The sequence below is a fragment of the Phyllostomus hastatus genome, unplaced genomic scaffold (genome assembly GCF_019186645.2).
Source record: "Phyllostomus hastatus isolate PE091 unplaced genomic scaffold, TTU_PhHast_1.1 phas_scaffold_317, whole genome shotgun sequence".
NCBI lineage: Eukaryota > Metazoa > Chordata > Mammalia > Chiroptera > Phyllostomidae > Phyllostomus > Phyllostomus hastatus.
Window position 1 is genome coordinate 27,927,937 of NW_025334023.1, and position 15,805 is coordinate 27,943,741.

The window sequence follows — 15,805 nt, forward strand, 5'->3', positions numbered from 1 at the left end:
ATGTGCTATCCCTTTAAAGTTTCCATGTTCAGGGTGTTTTTTCAGGGTTGTGGTTCTGAGGTAAGTATGTGATGGCTAACATTGCTCAGTCTCAGTTTCCTCATCTGCAAATTGATTATAGTAATAAATATAAGACAGTTAAAAGTTATGGGAGATAATGTCATTAAAAACAGGCTTTAGGGGAGTAGTAGGTATTAGTAGTACGTAGTGTTAATAATGGGTTGGTCAAAAAGTTCGTTAGGTTTTTTTCATAAGATGGCTCTAGTAGCACTTAGTTGTCTTTAACTCCATCCAAAACAATTTTGTTACATTGTATTGTGACAGCTGCAATATCAGTGTGCATTTAAAAAATTTATCAAAATTGGTGAATTTTTGTGTAGCCATTTTAATATTGAAAATGGAAGAAAATACACAACATTTTCAGCATATTATCCTTTATTATTTCAAGAAAGGTAAAAACACAACTGAAACACACAAAAGATTTGTGCTATGAGTGGAGAAGGTGCTATAACTGATCAAACATTGTCAGTTATGGTTTGTGAAGTTTCATGCTGGAGATTTCTCACTGGACGATGCTCCATGGTTAGGTAGATAATTTGAAGTTGAGAGCTATCAAATAGAGACATTAATTGAGAACAATCAATGTTATACCACACAGGAGATAGCTGACATACTCAAAATACCCAATTCAATAAGATTACTGGTGAAAACAAAAAATGTATGTTTTATATTAGAGAAAAAACCATATGGACTTTTTGGCCAACCTAATAATACAACCTACTGAAAATCATTCATGTAAATCCACAAAAACAAGGAGATTGACACACAGTTCAATAAAGCATACCATTAAAGACACGATAAAAACACTCCTTAATACTTTTTGTATAATACAATAGTCTTTGCCAAGCCAATTTGATTTCGTTTTCTTCCTGGTTAAATGTTTTCAAAGAATCCCCAAACCTTCTTGTTAAATGTCAAACTCCTCACATTAGCAGACGGAAGTTTCCTGGCCATCCCTGTTTTCTTCTCTGGTCCACATCTTCTGGATGCTCATATATATCTTCTCTAGGCACAAAGTCCCATAGCTTCCCACATGCATTGAATCTTTTCTGACATGTCATTTTTCTACCTCAAATTCCTATGGTACACCTACTTACCTGCTACCTCTTCAGCCTTGACACTGCTGAAGTGTCTTTCACACGTCTCCTTGACCTTCCCTCAAATGAGATGCTGGTACTCGACTTGCTCTGGGAATACCACCTTATAGCACACTCTACAGTTTTGCCATTTTCACTTTTGTATCTGTACTATGAAACTGATCTCCTAATAGCAGGAGGTGTGTGATGGCAGGAGTCTGATTGGCTTCTGCCCACTGAGGATTTAGCATGTTCTCAGAAAGTGTGTGTATATTGAGTGAAGCTAGTGCAAGCCACATCTCAACATAGTTTGTAGACATCCAATGCTATGAATAGCATAGAATAATGGAATCATATGGCCTGAGTTTGATCCTGCCTTTATCATTTTCAAGTTATATGACCTTTGGCAAATAATTTACTTTCTTGTAAATCTGAAGCTGAATAAGAAAAATCATGAAAGACATCCAAGAGTGCCAGGCACAAACACTCAAAAAATTTTGTCATGCTGATTATGAGGATGATGAGCAGAGGAAGAAATCCCATGGATAAGTGTCAAATCCCACATATCCTCTGCTATATATGGGATGTCAAATAATATCATTTTGAATTATTCTTTGACTATTCTTTGACTCCAAGAATATGTACAGTATTACTTATGTTAGACATGTAGTAGGAGAACAATAGTTACTAATAATAAATAGCTAATATATGTAGAGTTTGCCACATGCCAAACAGTGCTTTAAAAGTTTTCATATACATTAACCGATTAATTCTCATCAATCCTTTGAGGAAGCTAACATTATCGTTCTCATTTCTCTAGACAAGGAAACTGAGGCACATAAAGGTTAACTGACTTACTCTGCTGGTGAGTGGCAGAGGAGGAATTCAAATCTAAGCAGTCAAACTCCGTAATTTCCTCTCATTATTATCGTACTTAAACTATCTTGAATAAGTAAATGAATAAACCTCATTAGTTGAACATACAAAAGAGATCTATATGTCCAGTTCTTGAATCCAGTATAATTTAAATTTATCAGTCTATCTCCCTTTTTTTGAGCAACATTTTGTGTTGATTCTACTTTTAATTTCTTCCATAGATATACCAGGAAGTAGAAATAAATTACATAGAATATGATGTTAGAACCAAAAAGGTCAAAGGTTCTTCATCTCTGTCCAACAATTAAGAATATACAGATGGGCATATTAGATCAGATGGTTTTAGCTGAACAAAACTATCAGAAGCCAGGAGAGGCAGCTGGAAACCATCTCCAGCACTGGGACCTACGAAATTCCAGGATAAAAGAATTGGATAAGTGCAAATAATTGACAGGAAAAGACATTCTGAGGTGTCCTAAATTACAGTAAGACAGAGGATGGGAGGAAGAGACAAGGGAAATCAGTGAGCTGATAGAGGTTGAAACCAACAAAAGATTGCCTACATTTCTGAATGTAAAAACTTTGAATCCACTTCCAGGCAGCTGTTTGCAGCAATTATCTACAAAGAATAGCAGACCATCCGACACCACCATATCCTGCTATGCACGAACTTTGCTGCAAGTAAACAAGTATTTCTTCCTAGGACTCTTAACTTTGCATGTCACCTTGCCACGCCCCACGTAAAGTTAATGTTCAGAACAACTTACATCTTTCTTCCCCAAACTCACTGTGTAAAAGAGCCACCATCAACTCCAGGAAGGCACATGTTTGTTTTCTCCATGTAGCCCTGTGACTGGTGGTTTACCCTGTGCCCAGGACCTGGTCCTTTTCTGGCTACCATTTGGCTCGAGAAGCCCTTTCTTTCAGGACGAACTGAAAGGCTTTTAACACCATTGACAGGCTATGTTTATGAATTTTAATGAATGTCTGAGGTTAACAAGGCATAATCATTGTATATTCTAGTTATTCTATAATATGACTTGTGTTCTGGTATAATTACAATGAAAAATTAGTGGTTAAAGTTTTCTGAAATTAATAGCAGGATAACGGAAATAACCTTGGGATATTTACCAACACAGAAAAAAGCGGATGAAAATTGAGAAAATAAATTAACATTGTATTGAACTCCTATTTTTTTTTGAAACCAGTCCCTTTTAAATGGTAATCTTTTAAATTCTCATTACAACCTAGATAGTATTTTCTGCTTTACAGAGGTGAAACCTGACACTGAGCGCGGTTTATTCACAGGAACGGTTGGAGAGGAAGCACAAGAACCCAGCCCTCCTCAAGACAGGTCTCGCTGCAGCACTTGAAGACGAGATGTATCTTATCTAACAATGTGTTAAGGGAAATCAGTAAAAAGAATAAAAATCAGGGTTCTTTTCTAATTGTTAAATCATATTTATTCAAAATTCAAGATTTAAGAGAAGTCCTTCCAAAACAATATGGATTATTTTATACCATTCTGTAGAAATGCATCTGATGCAAGTTAATTCGTGTCCTGAAAAATAAATTACTTTTAACCTCTGTTTAAGCTGAGGCACTCATTCAATGGCTAGCCATGGCGCTTCCAAGATGAAGGTGGACTTTTATCCTCCCTTTTAGCTGCCCTGCCTTCTTCAGTACCTCGTACTCTCCAAACTCCGTGCGCCTCGGACTTTTGAAAAGACAGGTTTTGCTATTTGGCACCAACTTGTTAGAATCCCTTGCAATCGATGACAGCGGTGAGCAGCAAAGGAACTCCGAGACTGTGATCGTCTCTAAGAGCTTTGCGTGCGCGTTCCCGAGAAGGTTACGTACAGTGCGCGTCTGAGGCCGTGGCGCACCGTCGCCATAGCGACTGTCCTTGGCAACCGCGAAGCTCCGCAGGCCCTCCAGTAAGCTCTGGATTTGAGTAGAGCTCTGCTCCTCACTTCCCTCGCAACTGGTTTTCTTCTTTCTTCTCTTTCCTGTTTTCCCTTCCCCCACTTCCAAAATCATGGAGGGCGGAACTGGGGATGTTCGGAAGCTTTTCATCTTCGCTACTACCCAGAATTACTTTGGACTGCTGTCGGAACCCTGCAACCAGCCACTGCTGTACTGTAGTCCTGAAATCAACAACTTCTTGGATGACGGGAACCAGATGCTCCTTAGGGTGCAACGATCTGACACCGGAATATCGTTTTCTAACACGGTATGGTTCTCTGCACCCCTGACCTGAGCTCCGTTTTTGCTTCTAGTCTCACCCAGAGGGATGCCGGGTCCCTCTTCAACTTTCCCTGTCTGATCCTCACCTGACCGAAGGAGATTGCCTGTCCACACACTTGAACAGAACAATTATATTCTTTTCTAGAGTTTCGCCCCTAAGGACTGCAGATTGGTTATAACTAAAAGAAGCAAGCAAAGAAACAAATAAAAATGTACATTATTTAGTTATTAAAACATTTTTTTTCTCTCTTAGGTTCTTTGAGGCCAATTCTTAGTGTATCTTTTTGGGGTTTAATTTACTCGTTAGGAATAGTTAGGAATTCAGATCTTTTACGTAATGGTGATACAAGGTTTAAATTATTTTTTGATGTACAGTATGTGATGCATTTTTTTCAATTAATTTGACTTTTGTGTCTAAGGAAAAAAGCGCAACAAATGAAACTGGCGGCTGGGAGTGGCTCATTTAGAGGCTACTTGGAGAAGATTGCGGACCGCTGCCCTGGAAGCCGCCCCCTTCAGTGAGCGCAGTACATCCACGTGCACTCTTTCACCCCCGCCATGACCCCTGCCTTGACCCCCGCCCAGCCTCTGACGCGGACGGTGGCTTGTGTTGCACCGACCCGCCAGCCTCTGGGGCTGGAAACCGAAGCTGAGCAAAGGGAATTTATGAATCTGTAAACTTCGGTTTCCTTTTCTTGTCTTTCCGACAGCCTTTTTGTGATGATTGGGTTTCTGGAAGAGTTGCAGCCACGACCTCTGCAGCTGTTACCATTGGGCAGCCAGCTGGCCTCTCTGGTCTGCTTCCCGGGAGGCTGTCTAGATGGCATTGTAAATGGTTGGGAACCTGCGGGCCGTAAAGATTTGCAGCTGTGGAAATGAAGAGATGCATTCTAGGATCAGGTGTAATCGGGGGATCGTTTAGGTACAGAAAAACCTTGGAGTTTTGTGGGTGTCCCAGGATGGAACAACTGACTCCGCTGTCTCCTCAGCCCCAATCTGGAACATCCTGCGAAGTCAGTAGTCAATGGGCTAGCCATATCCAGGAAGTTATCTAATAAAAATGAAAGTTCATGTATATCTCGCTGCCTATAAGGAAGCTTACTGATTTGGGTGGGGGGTATCTAGGCCAAGGAAAGGGAGGAGGTCATAGGTGAGACAAACTGAAGGAATCGAAATACCACTGTCCATAAGGAATTAAATCAGTTTCCAAGTGTCCTCTGTAAATATTTCTGTAATTACTTCCTCTCAGACCTCCTCCCCTTTTGGTTTTTTCTCTGGTGAGTCGGGCATTCCCCTCCCAGGCCTCAACGGACTAAGTGGGTTGGTTTTCCCGGAGCCCCACCACGTAGGGCAGGAGGTTGTGATTCACTAGGAGGTGGCCTAAATATGCTAGAGGGAAGAGTGGTGCATCTCAGAATCACTGGGCCTGGAGCACTATGCTGAGGTGCAAGGTCCTAGCGTCCCAAGTAATGCGACACACTGGGGGTCGATTTGCGGTACCGCCCCCTCAATCCCCAGTCTTTCCTACCTTCACTGATTTTCCTCACCAAGGAAACTTGGTGTATACTGGCCGCATCCTAGCCTCCTCCACCCATACTGCTGCTGATTTCCCAGGAAGTTAAATTTTGGAAGGTTTATCTAAGTCCAGGCCGATGCCAATCCCTGCACCTTCCCCAGTACTTTATTTCAGATTTTTTCACATCCTGTTATTTAACAACTTGGCGCAGTCAGTTAGGGCATTTTTTATTTATCAGTATGTGATGAATTGATTTATTTATTGCACTGCTGCCTTCCCTGGAAAGATTGCTCAAGAAATATTTGCATTTGTAATCAGGTCATATATGTTGATAAGCTAGCAAGTACATATGTATTTACACACCTAAGAGTAATACACAGAAAACATTGCCTCACATGTTAAAGGGGCTCATAGATGAATGAAAGATAGCAAATCACTGACATTTTTAAACCTTTACCTATGGCGTTCACCCATATCTCTGGGTCTGACAGTATTTAATACACAGCAAGCACTGAGTACATTTTTGTAGGATGATTGGATCACTCACCCCATTCACTATGAATCTTTATAGTCTTGTATTTAATTCAGTTCTGGTCAGTACATTTTTATTTTGATCTCAATATTTGAAAGCACTTTGCTAGGCCTGGTGGGTTTGTGAAAATATGCAAAGGATGTATAGTCATAGCTAACATTTATTGTCAGGCATGGTTCCTAAGCATTTTATACGTATTGACACATTTAGTATTCACAACAACACTAAGATAGAAACGATTTTTATTTCCATTTTATGGCTGAAGAAAGTGAGGCACAAAGGTTACATCCTGTGTGTTAACTATTCCACTTCTCTAATAGGTAATATTTAAGTCAGAATAGGACCCCCTGCTTCTGCCTTCCAGAACATCACTCCAGTGGCCTACAGTGACTTACTTAACAAATGATAAAATTGGGGCATACTGTTGGAAACACCACTGAAAGTTTAAAGTGTAACAGGAAAACAAGATAAAGAGATGTTTGAATTCGTCCTCGCGTGTCTTGGGTTGGATATTGAAAATTGAAGCTATAACTTTGAAAAGTTGATGCCATTACTAATAGAGCCCAACAAATGCATTTTATTTTATTTTTGAGTTCTATACTACAGTGCAGATTTTTTATATTTGAAATGTTTGAAATGTTTTATTATGTCTTAAGTTGTACTTTAGATGTCAGAGTCAGCATGATTTAATAATTTATAGTAAGTTAACAAATACTGAGTACCTTCTGTAGGTCTGGCACTGTTCTAGGTGCTGGTAATAAAGCCATGAGCATGTCAGAGTTTGTCTTCAAGGAGTAACATTTGAGTGGACAAAGCTAGGCTAAACACATACACACAGATACATAATGTAGCATAATTTTGAGTTTTAAAAAGTCCTCTTAAAATAAAAATAAAATAGTGATGGGGGTGGCATAGAGAACTGTATTAAAATAGAGTAGGAAGGAATACCTGTTTGGATTAGTGACCTTTGAAGTGAGATTTGAATGGTGAATTGTAGTTCTACATAAGATTTAAGGGAAGAGTGTTCTAAGCAAAAGAGAATGTAAGTATCAGGGCCCTGAGCTTGGTCTCACCTTGGTCTCAAGGGGCAGGAAAAAAATTACAGAGCGATTGCTGAAGTTGAATGATTAACTGGAGAGTATGGAAGATTGCCACAGGCTGATCATTGAGGACCTTGTATACCTTTTGGATGAACTAGGAAGTCACTGATACTTTTAAACAGGTCACTGGTAATATTGAGCAAGAGAAAGATCTGATCTGGTGTATGTTTCAGGATAGAGTTGACAAATGTTTCCATATTAGGCCAGACAAAAAGTATTTTAGGCTTTGCAGACCATAAGGTCTCTGTGACAAATTCAGCTCTGCTATTGTAGTATGAAAGCTGCCATGGAAACTATGTAAATGAATGAGTATGGCTGCATTCTAATAAAGCTTTATTTTTGGACACTGATATTTGAATTTCATATAATGATCATGTGCCATGAAACATTATTTTTTTGATTTTTTTAAAAAATGTAGAAGCCATTTTTAGCTTGTGGGTGGTACACAAACAGGCAGCCAGTTACAGTGTGTTGATCTGTGATCTATCCCAGTAGGGGACTGGTATTTTGCATCCTCAAAAAGAACAACTTTGCACCTTGAATGAATAGTTACCAAACCATGTGCTATAAATTAAGAGGAAGCAGTAGTTGCCAATGATAGGGAAACTGGGAGGAGAGGCAGCTGGGAGTGTTGACTCTCAGTTTTCCTTTTCTCAGGGAATGATGAGCAGCTACAGCCAACTGAACCTTTGCTTTAACTCTGGCTTTGGCCAGGACGAAACTTACTGAGCTGACTGGCACCCCAGGGAGACTTGTCCAGTGACTATAGTTACTCTTTTCAAAGTATGATCATGGAATGTGATTTTTTTTCACGTAGGAGAGAAGAGAAAGTTCAAGGATATGTAATACTTCATTATTAAAAAGTGAATTTTTCGAATCTACAGATCTGCATTTTGTTATACCATTTGTTTATAATTAGAATAAAGTGATCATACTAGCAATGGAATTCTAATGTGTGAAAATGAGAGTTGGAGTAATGCAGCTACACCAATAAATAAATGTCAGTTCTTTCTAGCAGCTAAAAAAATAGAATGATTGGGTTAAAAGAAAAGTAGCATGAAAACTCACTCATCTATAAGATATTTTTCATACAGAGCAGTGAACTTATTTAAAGCTTTTTAATGCATGGGCTTCTCTTTCTGGGAAAAGAAATAACAACTGGAAATGTGTATGTAATGCGAAAACTTCTTTTGGGCAGTATACTTTCCAGCTAATGGATTTCTTACTATTAACTGACTGATTTTAAACATGTTTGCTTTAGTAAACTCTAGTTTAGTTCATTCAGTTCCAATTTTAAATAGTTATATGGTAACTTAATAAAAAGTTTGATGATCAACTACATGTAAGAACAAATTTTTGGATCAAGTAAAGATTATTTTAAGAGACAGACAACTAAGTTCTTTTTGGTAGTTTTGAGTTTATGTACAAGTTAAAAAGAACCTATTAAAATGCTAGTTTCAGGTAAGAGGGTAATTAAAATCCTTGTTACAGACTTTCTGAACAAGTGGAGGAGAAGTGTACTGCTCACCAGTGTGTACCTGGGACGCACAGTTTTGATCCAAATCTGGCTTGAATGGTTAGCAGTGTATGTCATCTATATTTATGTTGTGATTTCTGTTTATAAATCACTTATCAGAATAGTTTTATGATACAATTACCTGTAAGTGGAGAAATCTTTTAAAAACCCAGAAATTCTTTTCTTTTTTAAAGATTTTATTTATTTATTTTTAGAAGAGAAAGGAGGGAGAAAGAGAGGGAGAGAAACATCAATGTGTGGTTTCCTCTCATGCACTCGCTACTGGGGACCTGGTTTGCAACCCAGGCATGTGCCCTGACTGGGAATTGAACCCACAACCATTTGGTTTGCAGGCAGGCAGGCACTCAGTCCACTGAGCCACATCAACCAGGGCTTAAAACCTAGATATTCTTAAGGAGATATTTTTAAAATAACTATTATTGCAAGGGATAACATTACTGTGATACATTTTAGGAAACATTTCTTTCAAATAACTAACTTTTCTGAAGATAACATTAAAAGTCATTTATTTATCATTTTAGATTGATTTTGCTGACACAAAGGATAAAGTGCTGGTGTTTTTCAAGCTGCGACCTGAAGTAATTACCGATCAGAATCTACATAATAACATTCTTGTTTCGTCTATGTTAGAATCACCTATAAATTCCCTTTATCAAGCAGTACGGCAAGTATTTGCACCCATGTTATTAAAGGTGAGTAGAGTAACTATAGTCATTAAAAATTAGGTTATTTGGATATTTACTTTCAAAACACAAATGTAAATATTACTTTATATGCTGTTAATATCAGTATTTTAGTTTTTCAATTAAAACACATATTCAAAAATTAAACTTTGATGACAAATAGAGAAATTGGAGAAAGACATAAAATAGACTCCACGTAATTGCTTACATTACCATATGGACTCTTTTTCTCCCTTACGAGATGAAGTAGTATCAAGCTTTGAGTGAAGTAGGCAAATTAGGGCTTAGTTCTTCAATAGTGTTATAGGAGGTCAATTTGATTGGCAAGCTTCTGATAATTATTTGCTTTTTTTTTTAGGATCAGGAATGGAGCAGAAACTTTGATCCCAAACTTCAGAATCTTTTGAGTGAACTAGAAGCTGGATTGGGTGTAGTGCTACGGAGATCAGATACTAATTTATCAAAATTAAAATTTAAGGAAGATGATACACGAGGTATGTAACCATAGGTTAATCAAAGGAAATTAAAATGATTGTTTATTGAGTATATTAGTAAATTACTACATTTCTTCACAGATTTATTTTCACACTTTCAGATCTAGCTTGAGCTACTCTTACATTAACAGATCTGTATAAATTTGGAGAACGTGAAAATGTAATCTTCAACAGTGTGCAATTCATGGAAATAGAAAATGTAGTTGGTTCTTGTTTTTTGCAGCAGTTGTGTCCTGGAAAGTCACCGTGAACACTGAATTAGTGAATACCGAACCATGGCTCCTAGGCGGAAGTACAGGGTTAGTTTCCTGTGAGCCTATGGATATAACGTTTTTGTCAACTGCTAAACACATAACTTTGTTATATGTGTGTTTCTATTTAAAACCATTTTATTTAATATGTATTGTTGATTCGTTAACACTGACCCAGTTGCCAATAGCATAACTCATGCCCAAATCAGGCTTATCAAACACAAGTGTTTTCTCTGTAAGGCACTGAGCAGTGTGCTTCTGCTGAGGAACACCAGAGAGCACTTCAGCCCTGTGCTTGGGGACCATATTAACCAGGAAAAGCACCAACAAAGAGTACAAAAATGTGAAAATGTGGCACTAAATAATTATAAAAGACCGCACAAAGGATTTTGTTTACTAGGAGATAGGAAATGAGAAGGCAGTGCGTCTTTAGTCATCCTCAGCTGGGAAACTCTGTGTCGGGGCAACTCAGATTTTTCGCTGCTCTGCACATGTCTGAAGTGGCCACTATAGCACTATGAGCATTGATTTTAAGTTACAAGTAAATATTAGCAAGCAGGTTAATTAAATGTTAGCAAGTAGGTGAATTTCTCAATCCAGAATCCTGGAATAATGAGGATTGACCTTAATTATAAACCTTATAAAGATAATGGGCCACTGACTTTCATTTTCAAACCTATTTTATCTGAAGCTTAAAATTTTGTTATTGGTATAGAAAAATTATTACTCATGAATCATTAATTGCAATGCAAAACATATGCAAATAATTATTTAAAAATATTGGCTATAGTGTTATTCACTGCTTTATTAATTAAATGCCTTTTGAATTCCACAGACTCAGAAAGAATAGTGCATTTGTTTCTAGCATGAGATTAGGAAAGTAGAGATAGAAAGTAGTAGTCCAGTTCATTGGAAAATTTAAAGTAAATTTAAAAGCAAATCTACTTTAATTTGCTTATATTTTGAAATTAAATTGCAAACATTTTTGATTAAATCATAATCATTTCAGGTTTGGGTAATATTCAATAGTATGAATGGTTTTGGAATCAGATTTAGGAAAGCTTTGTGTTGTAGAAGCGAATCCAGAGACGAGAGAAGCAGAGTGACAGTGTAGGTATGACTGACTCACAAAAGCATGTAGGAGTCACACTGAGTAAGAACCGTGATGTGAAGTAACATCTGGTGGTGGTACTGTTTCCAGTGACTTCAAGTAAGAACTTTCTGTTGATAGAAATTATAAAACATTTTTTCTTTACATCCTTAAGAATACAGGAAATATGTAAAATTAGCAAATCTGATTACTTTTCGGCTTTTCATTTTAATTGACATATTTTTTTTTCCTTTCTCACTTTTTCAGGTATTCTTACACCAAATGATGAGTTCCAGTTTTGGATAGAACAGGCTCATCGCGGAAGTAAACAGATCAATAAAGAGAGAGCCAGTTATTTTAAAGAATTATTTGAAGCAATTGCAAGAGTATGTGATTCATATATTTACATACTAGGCTTTTGATAAAAGTACTTTAGGATTCTATTTTTAATAAATTTATCTCTGTTTTAAAATCATTACTTGATGGTTGTGAACAAAATATATCCTTCATATATAGCAAGGTTTACTTACGGTGTGTGTTTAATGTGAGTATAATGTAAAAATGTAAACTTTTAAAGAAGTTAAATTCTAATCTCCAGTAAATATTTTTCTCAAACATAATTTTCTTCACATTAGATCGGGGAAAAACAAAAACTTAATATACTAACAGAGGCTTATCTATGTGCAGTTAATATAGGTTCTTTTGAAAGAATGTTTACTTTATTCAAATTAGCATTTTGAAGTAGCCTGTAATTTAAAAAATCTTAGTTTTATACTTATTTGGTAATTATTCCTTGATGTATCTACAGAGAGGTTAAATAAGTGACCATTTTAATTATGGTTATTAAAAATCTGTTCTTTTCAAAATAAATATAGTTATTTTCTACTTGTTTCCAATATTATTTCAATAATGTTTTTTTTTAATATTTATTCTAGTTCTTTTTTTTTAAAGATTTTATTTATTTATTTTTAGAGAGGGAAGGGAGGGAGAAAGAGAGAGAGAGAAACATCAATGTGCGGTTGCTGGGGGCCATGGCCTGCATCCTACGCATGTGCCCTGACTGTGAATCGAACCTGCGATGCCTGGTTCGGAGCCCGCACTCAGTCCACTGAGCTGCTCCAGCCAGGGCTCAATAATGTTTTAATTAAGTGTTTGAAATGGTTTTAAACTCTTTTTGTAGCATTGATAAATGTAGAATGATAAATCTTGTACTATGATTATATTATTGGTGATATTATACAGTACAGCAAATGAATGAATGAAGATATACCAACTACAGTGGGTAGTATAAAAGTGGACAATGGTAATTGAACAATAAAGTAATAAAAAAAATTGGTGTTAAGACTACCTCCACTTGGGTAAATTAATGAATCCAGATTTAAAGAAAATTAGACCAAGTATAAAAATAAATGAATAGATTTTTTTTGCAATTCTTATTGATTTTTCTGGCTTTCATGAAATAAATATTTGTGAAAAACATATAGGGAGTTTATGTAAGGAAGTAATATATCATCTGGTTAAAAAAGGAGAAAATAACACGGCAAATACTAGAGTTGTAGAGGTTGAAAAAGTCCGAGAACATTTTGATTATATTGCCCAAGGTAAATGTATGATTATCTTAAAGGAATGAATTTTGGTTTTTAGGAGTTTTATAACTTGGACAGTCTGTCTTTAGTGGAAGTTGTTGACTTGGTGGAGACGACTCGCGATGTTGTCGATGATGTGTGGAGACAGACAGAGCATGACCCTTATCCTGAGTCACGCATGTTACATCTCCTAGATATCATAGGTACTAGTAAAGAAAAAATTCTGGAATCCTGTTTTATTTTGTTTTTTTTTTTTCCTTTAAATGATCCTTAATATATAATTATTGCTTTCAGTAACTCTTAAAGCCGTTCTTATAGAATTATTTAAATAGATATGTGTACATAGTTGGTTACTTTAAATCATGTATCAAATTCTTGGACCATTAATACAGCTAAATTTACATAGATTTTTAATCCCTGTGCATGTATTAATTTTGAATTTATTTTGTAATGAACCGAAAAGTTCTTTAATATATTGACTTGTAAGTCAATATTAAAAGTGCAAATACTTTTGACTCAGAAAGTGTCCTTCTTGTTATTATCCTAAGGAAATATTAGACAAGTACATAAGGTGTATGAATAAGGATATTGATTGCAGTGTTATTTGTAACAAATAGCAGTTGAGAATTGGTTATTTAATGCTACATCCATACAGTAGGCTCCTAGCCTTTAAAAAAATGTATATATATATTTCTGTACTTTAAAGATGTATTGATCTATTGTAACATGCAAAAATACTTCTGTTTTTTGAAAAATATTAACAGTCCTAGTCTAAGGGCGTGCATGTGGTATTTCACAGAACCTTAGTTTGATAATTTGTACATTAATTTTATCATAAGCATGTATTCTGTAGTTTTTGTAAAAAGACATTTTCATTAAAAAGTTTGCTTTCTGTTTTATTAGGTGGTTCATTTGGAAGGTTTGTTCAGAAAAAGTTGGGAACTTTGAACCTTTGGGAAGATCCTTATCATGTTGTGAAAGAAAATCTAAAAGCTGGTATTTCAATTTGTGAACAGTGGGTGATTGCCTGCAGTCATCTAACAGGTCAGGTGTGGCAGCGTTATGTTCCTCATCCATGGAAAAATGAAAAATATATCCCTGAAACAATTGAAAAATTTGGCAAACGCCTTGAAGAGGTATTATTTGATTATTTGGCTCTTTGTCTTCAAGTGTGAAGTATGTCCTCATTTGTTAATGAATGTATTTTTTAATTAAAAAGCACTGCACATCTGATAGGAACTATTCATATTTTTGGGAGAGAATAACAGTGAAAGTTTACGTGAAGTAGTGTATGACAGTCATCTGGTGCAGCCAGGTGCAGAATGGTGTTCACTGAGTGCTGGCTTCCACCCCCTTTCTTTGTCTTCGATACATGACTGGTCAGCTTGTTAGTTGTGAACTTCTGTTGTGTTCTTTGTTCTAGAAAGGATAATCCACTTGTCCATATATTGAAGCTACCAAACATTCTCTTGGTGACCAAAATTGTTTTTAAGGAGGACAGCTTTTTAGGGGGTATTTAATGGAAATACTTGAAACAGCTGCTTAATTTTCATAAGTTACAAGTTTCCATGTAGGACTTATATAGCTTGAAGGGACAGAGAAAATAAGAACATGCAAAGATTGCAAAGCTGACTTTTTCCTTTTCTGCTTATGGGAATCAGTTATTTGGGAATTTTTAAAACCTTTTTATCATGAAAAAGTTTAAACATACTTAAAAGTAAAGTAGTGTAATGAATGCCAATGTATCTATTACCTATTTTCAACAGTTTTTGACATTATTCAGTTCTTGTTCTATCTCTTACCTTTCCTTCCTTTTTTTTCTTTGCTGGAGTGTTTTCAGAGCCAATTCAAGAAATCATATACTTTCACCCTTAAAACATAACCATAATATCATCATAACATCCAACAAAATTATAATAATTTCTTAATATTATTTTATATCTAACCAATGTTCATTTTTTTCTGATTGTCTCAGCTGCCTCATAGATTCTTTCCAATTTTAGTTTTGATATGTGGGTTTAGGTATGTTTAGCCTGATCCAACTGTTATTATGCTCTCCATCAATTTTTTCTTAATGATTTTAGCAGCCATTAATGACCATGATGAGATATAAAATGCCGATTTTCTAATTCTTTTCTTTCTACATTTGTTACTGATGATGGAAGAACTTTCCCTTATCAATTTATTACTTACCTTGAAATAAAGACTGTATAGGATTAACAGTGTAGACAATTACTTCTTTTCTTTTATTTATCACTTTTTAGAACAATGAATTAATAAGTTAGTATCATAGTAAGTTCCATAGGCAATTGATGAAATGTTTTTCAGTAGTATTATTATGAACCCATGAGTTGTTGTATTTTATGTATTTCCATGCATTGTAGTTATTATTATTTTATTTAAATTGTTTCAAGTTTGGGCAACGAGTGCCTCCTGTAAGTTGGCTCTTACATCATTTTGAAGTAAATCCAGTATTTCTTTGATAGTTTTCTTACTTTCAAGCCCCCCAGAATGTACCAGCCCCTCTTTTGCATTTTCTGCCTCATACCTGGAATTAGTCATTTTTCTAAAGAACCTGGTTCTTCTTAGAGGAAAATGGTATTTAGCAACAAAAATTTGGTTGAGGAAGTATTCAATTTTGCTTAGTTATCAATGCTTTTAGGCCTTTTTAGTAGTTAGGATTTATGGACTGGTGTTTTGTTTTTAGCAATAAAAAATAAATCATGAGTTTGTACTGATATTTTTGACTCAAATGGA

The 15,805-nt window shown here is 35.9% G+C and overlaps 1 protein-coding gene across 2 annotated transcripts in view; it reads left to right on the forward strand.

The window, feature by feature from the left end:
* Positions 1–4,005: 4,005 nt before the first annotated feature.
* DYNC2H1 (dynein cytoplasmic 2 heavy chain 1) overlaps positions 4,006–15,805 on the forward strand; it is a 325,256-nt gene continuing 313,456 nt past the window's right edge. For both annotated transcript variants that reach the window (XM_045817992.1, XM_045817993.1), the window contains exons 1-6: positions 4,006–4,245; positions 9,466–9,636; positions 9,986–10,121; positions 11,730–11,848; positions 13,107–13,251; positions 13,952–14,184. In XM_045817992.1, the coding sequence (XP_045673948.1) occupies positions 4,051–4,245; positions 9,466–9,636; positions 9,986–10,121; positions 11,730–11,848; positions 13,107–13,251; positions 13,952–14,184 (999 nt within the window). In that variant the 5' untranslated portion in view covers positions 4,006–4,050. The remainder of the gene's footprint in view (positions 4,246–9,465; positions 9,637–9,985; positions 10,122–11,729; positions 11,849–13,106; positions 13,252–13,951; positions 14,185–15,805) is intronic.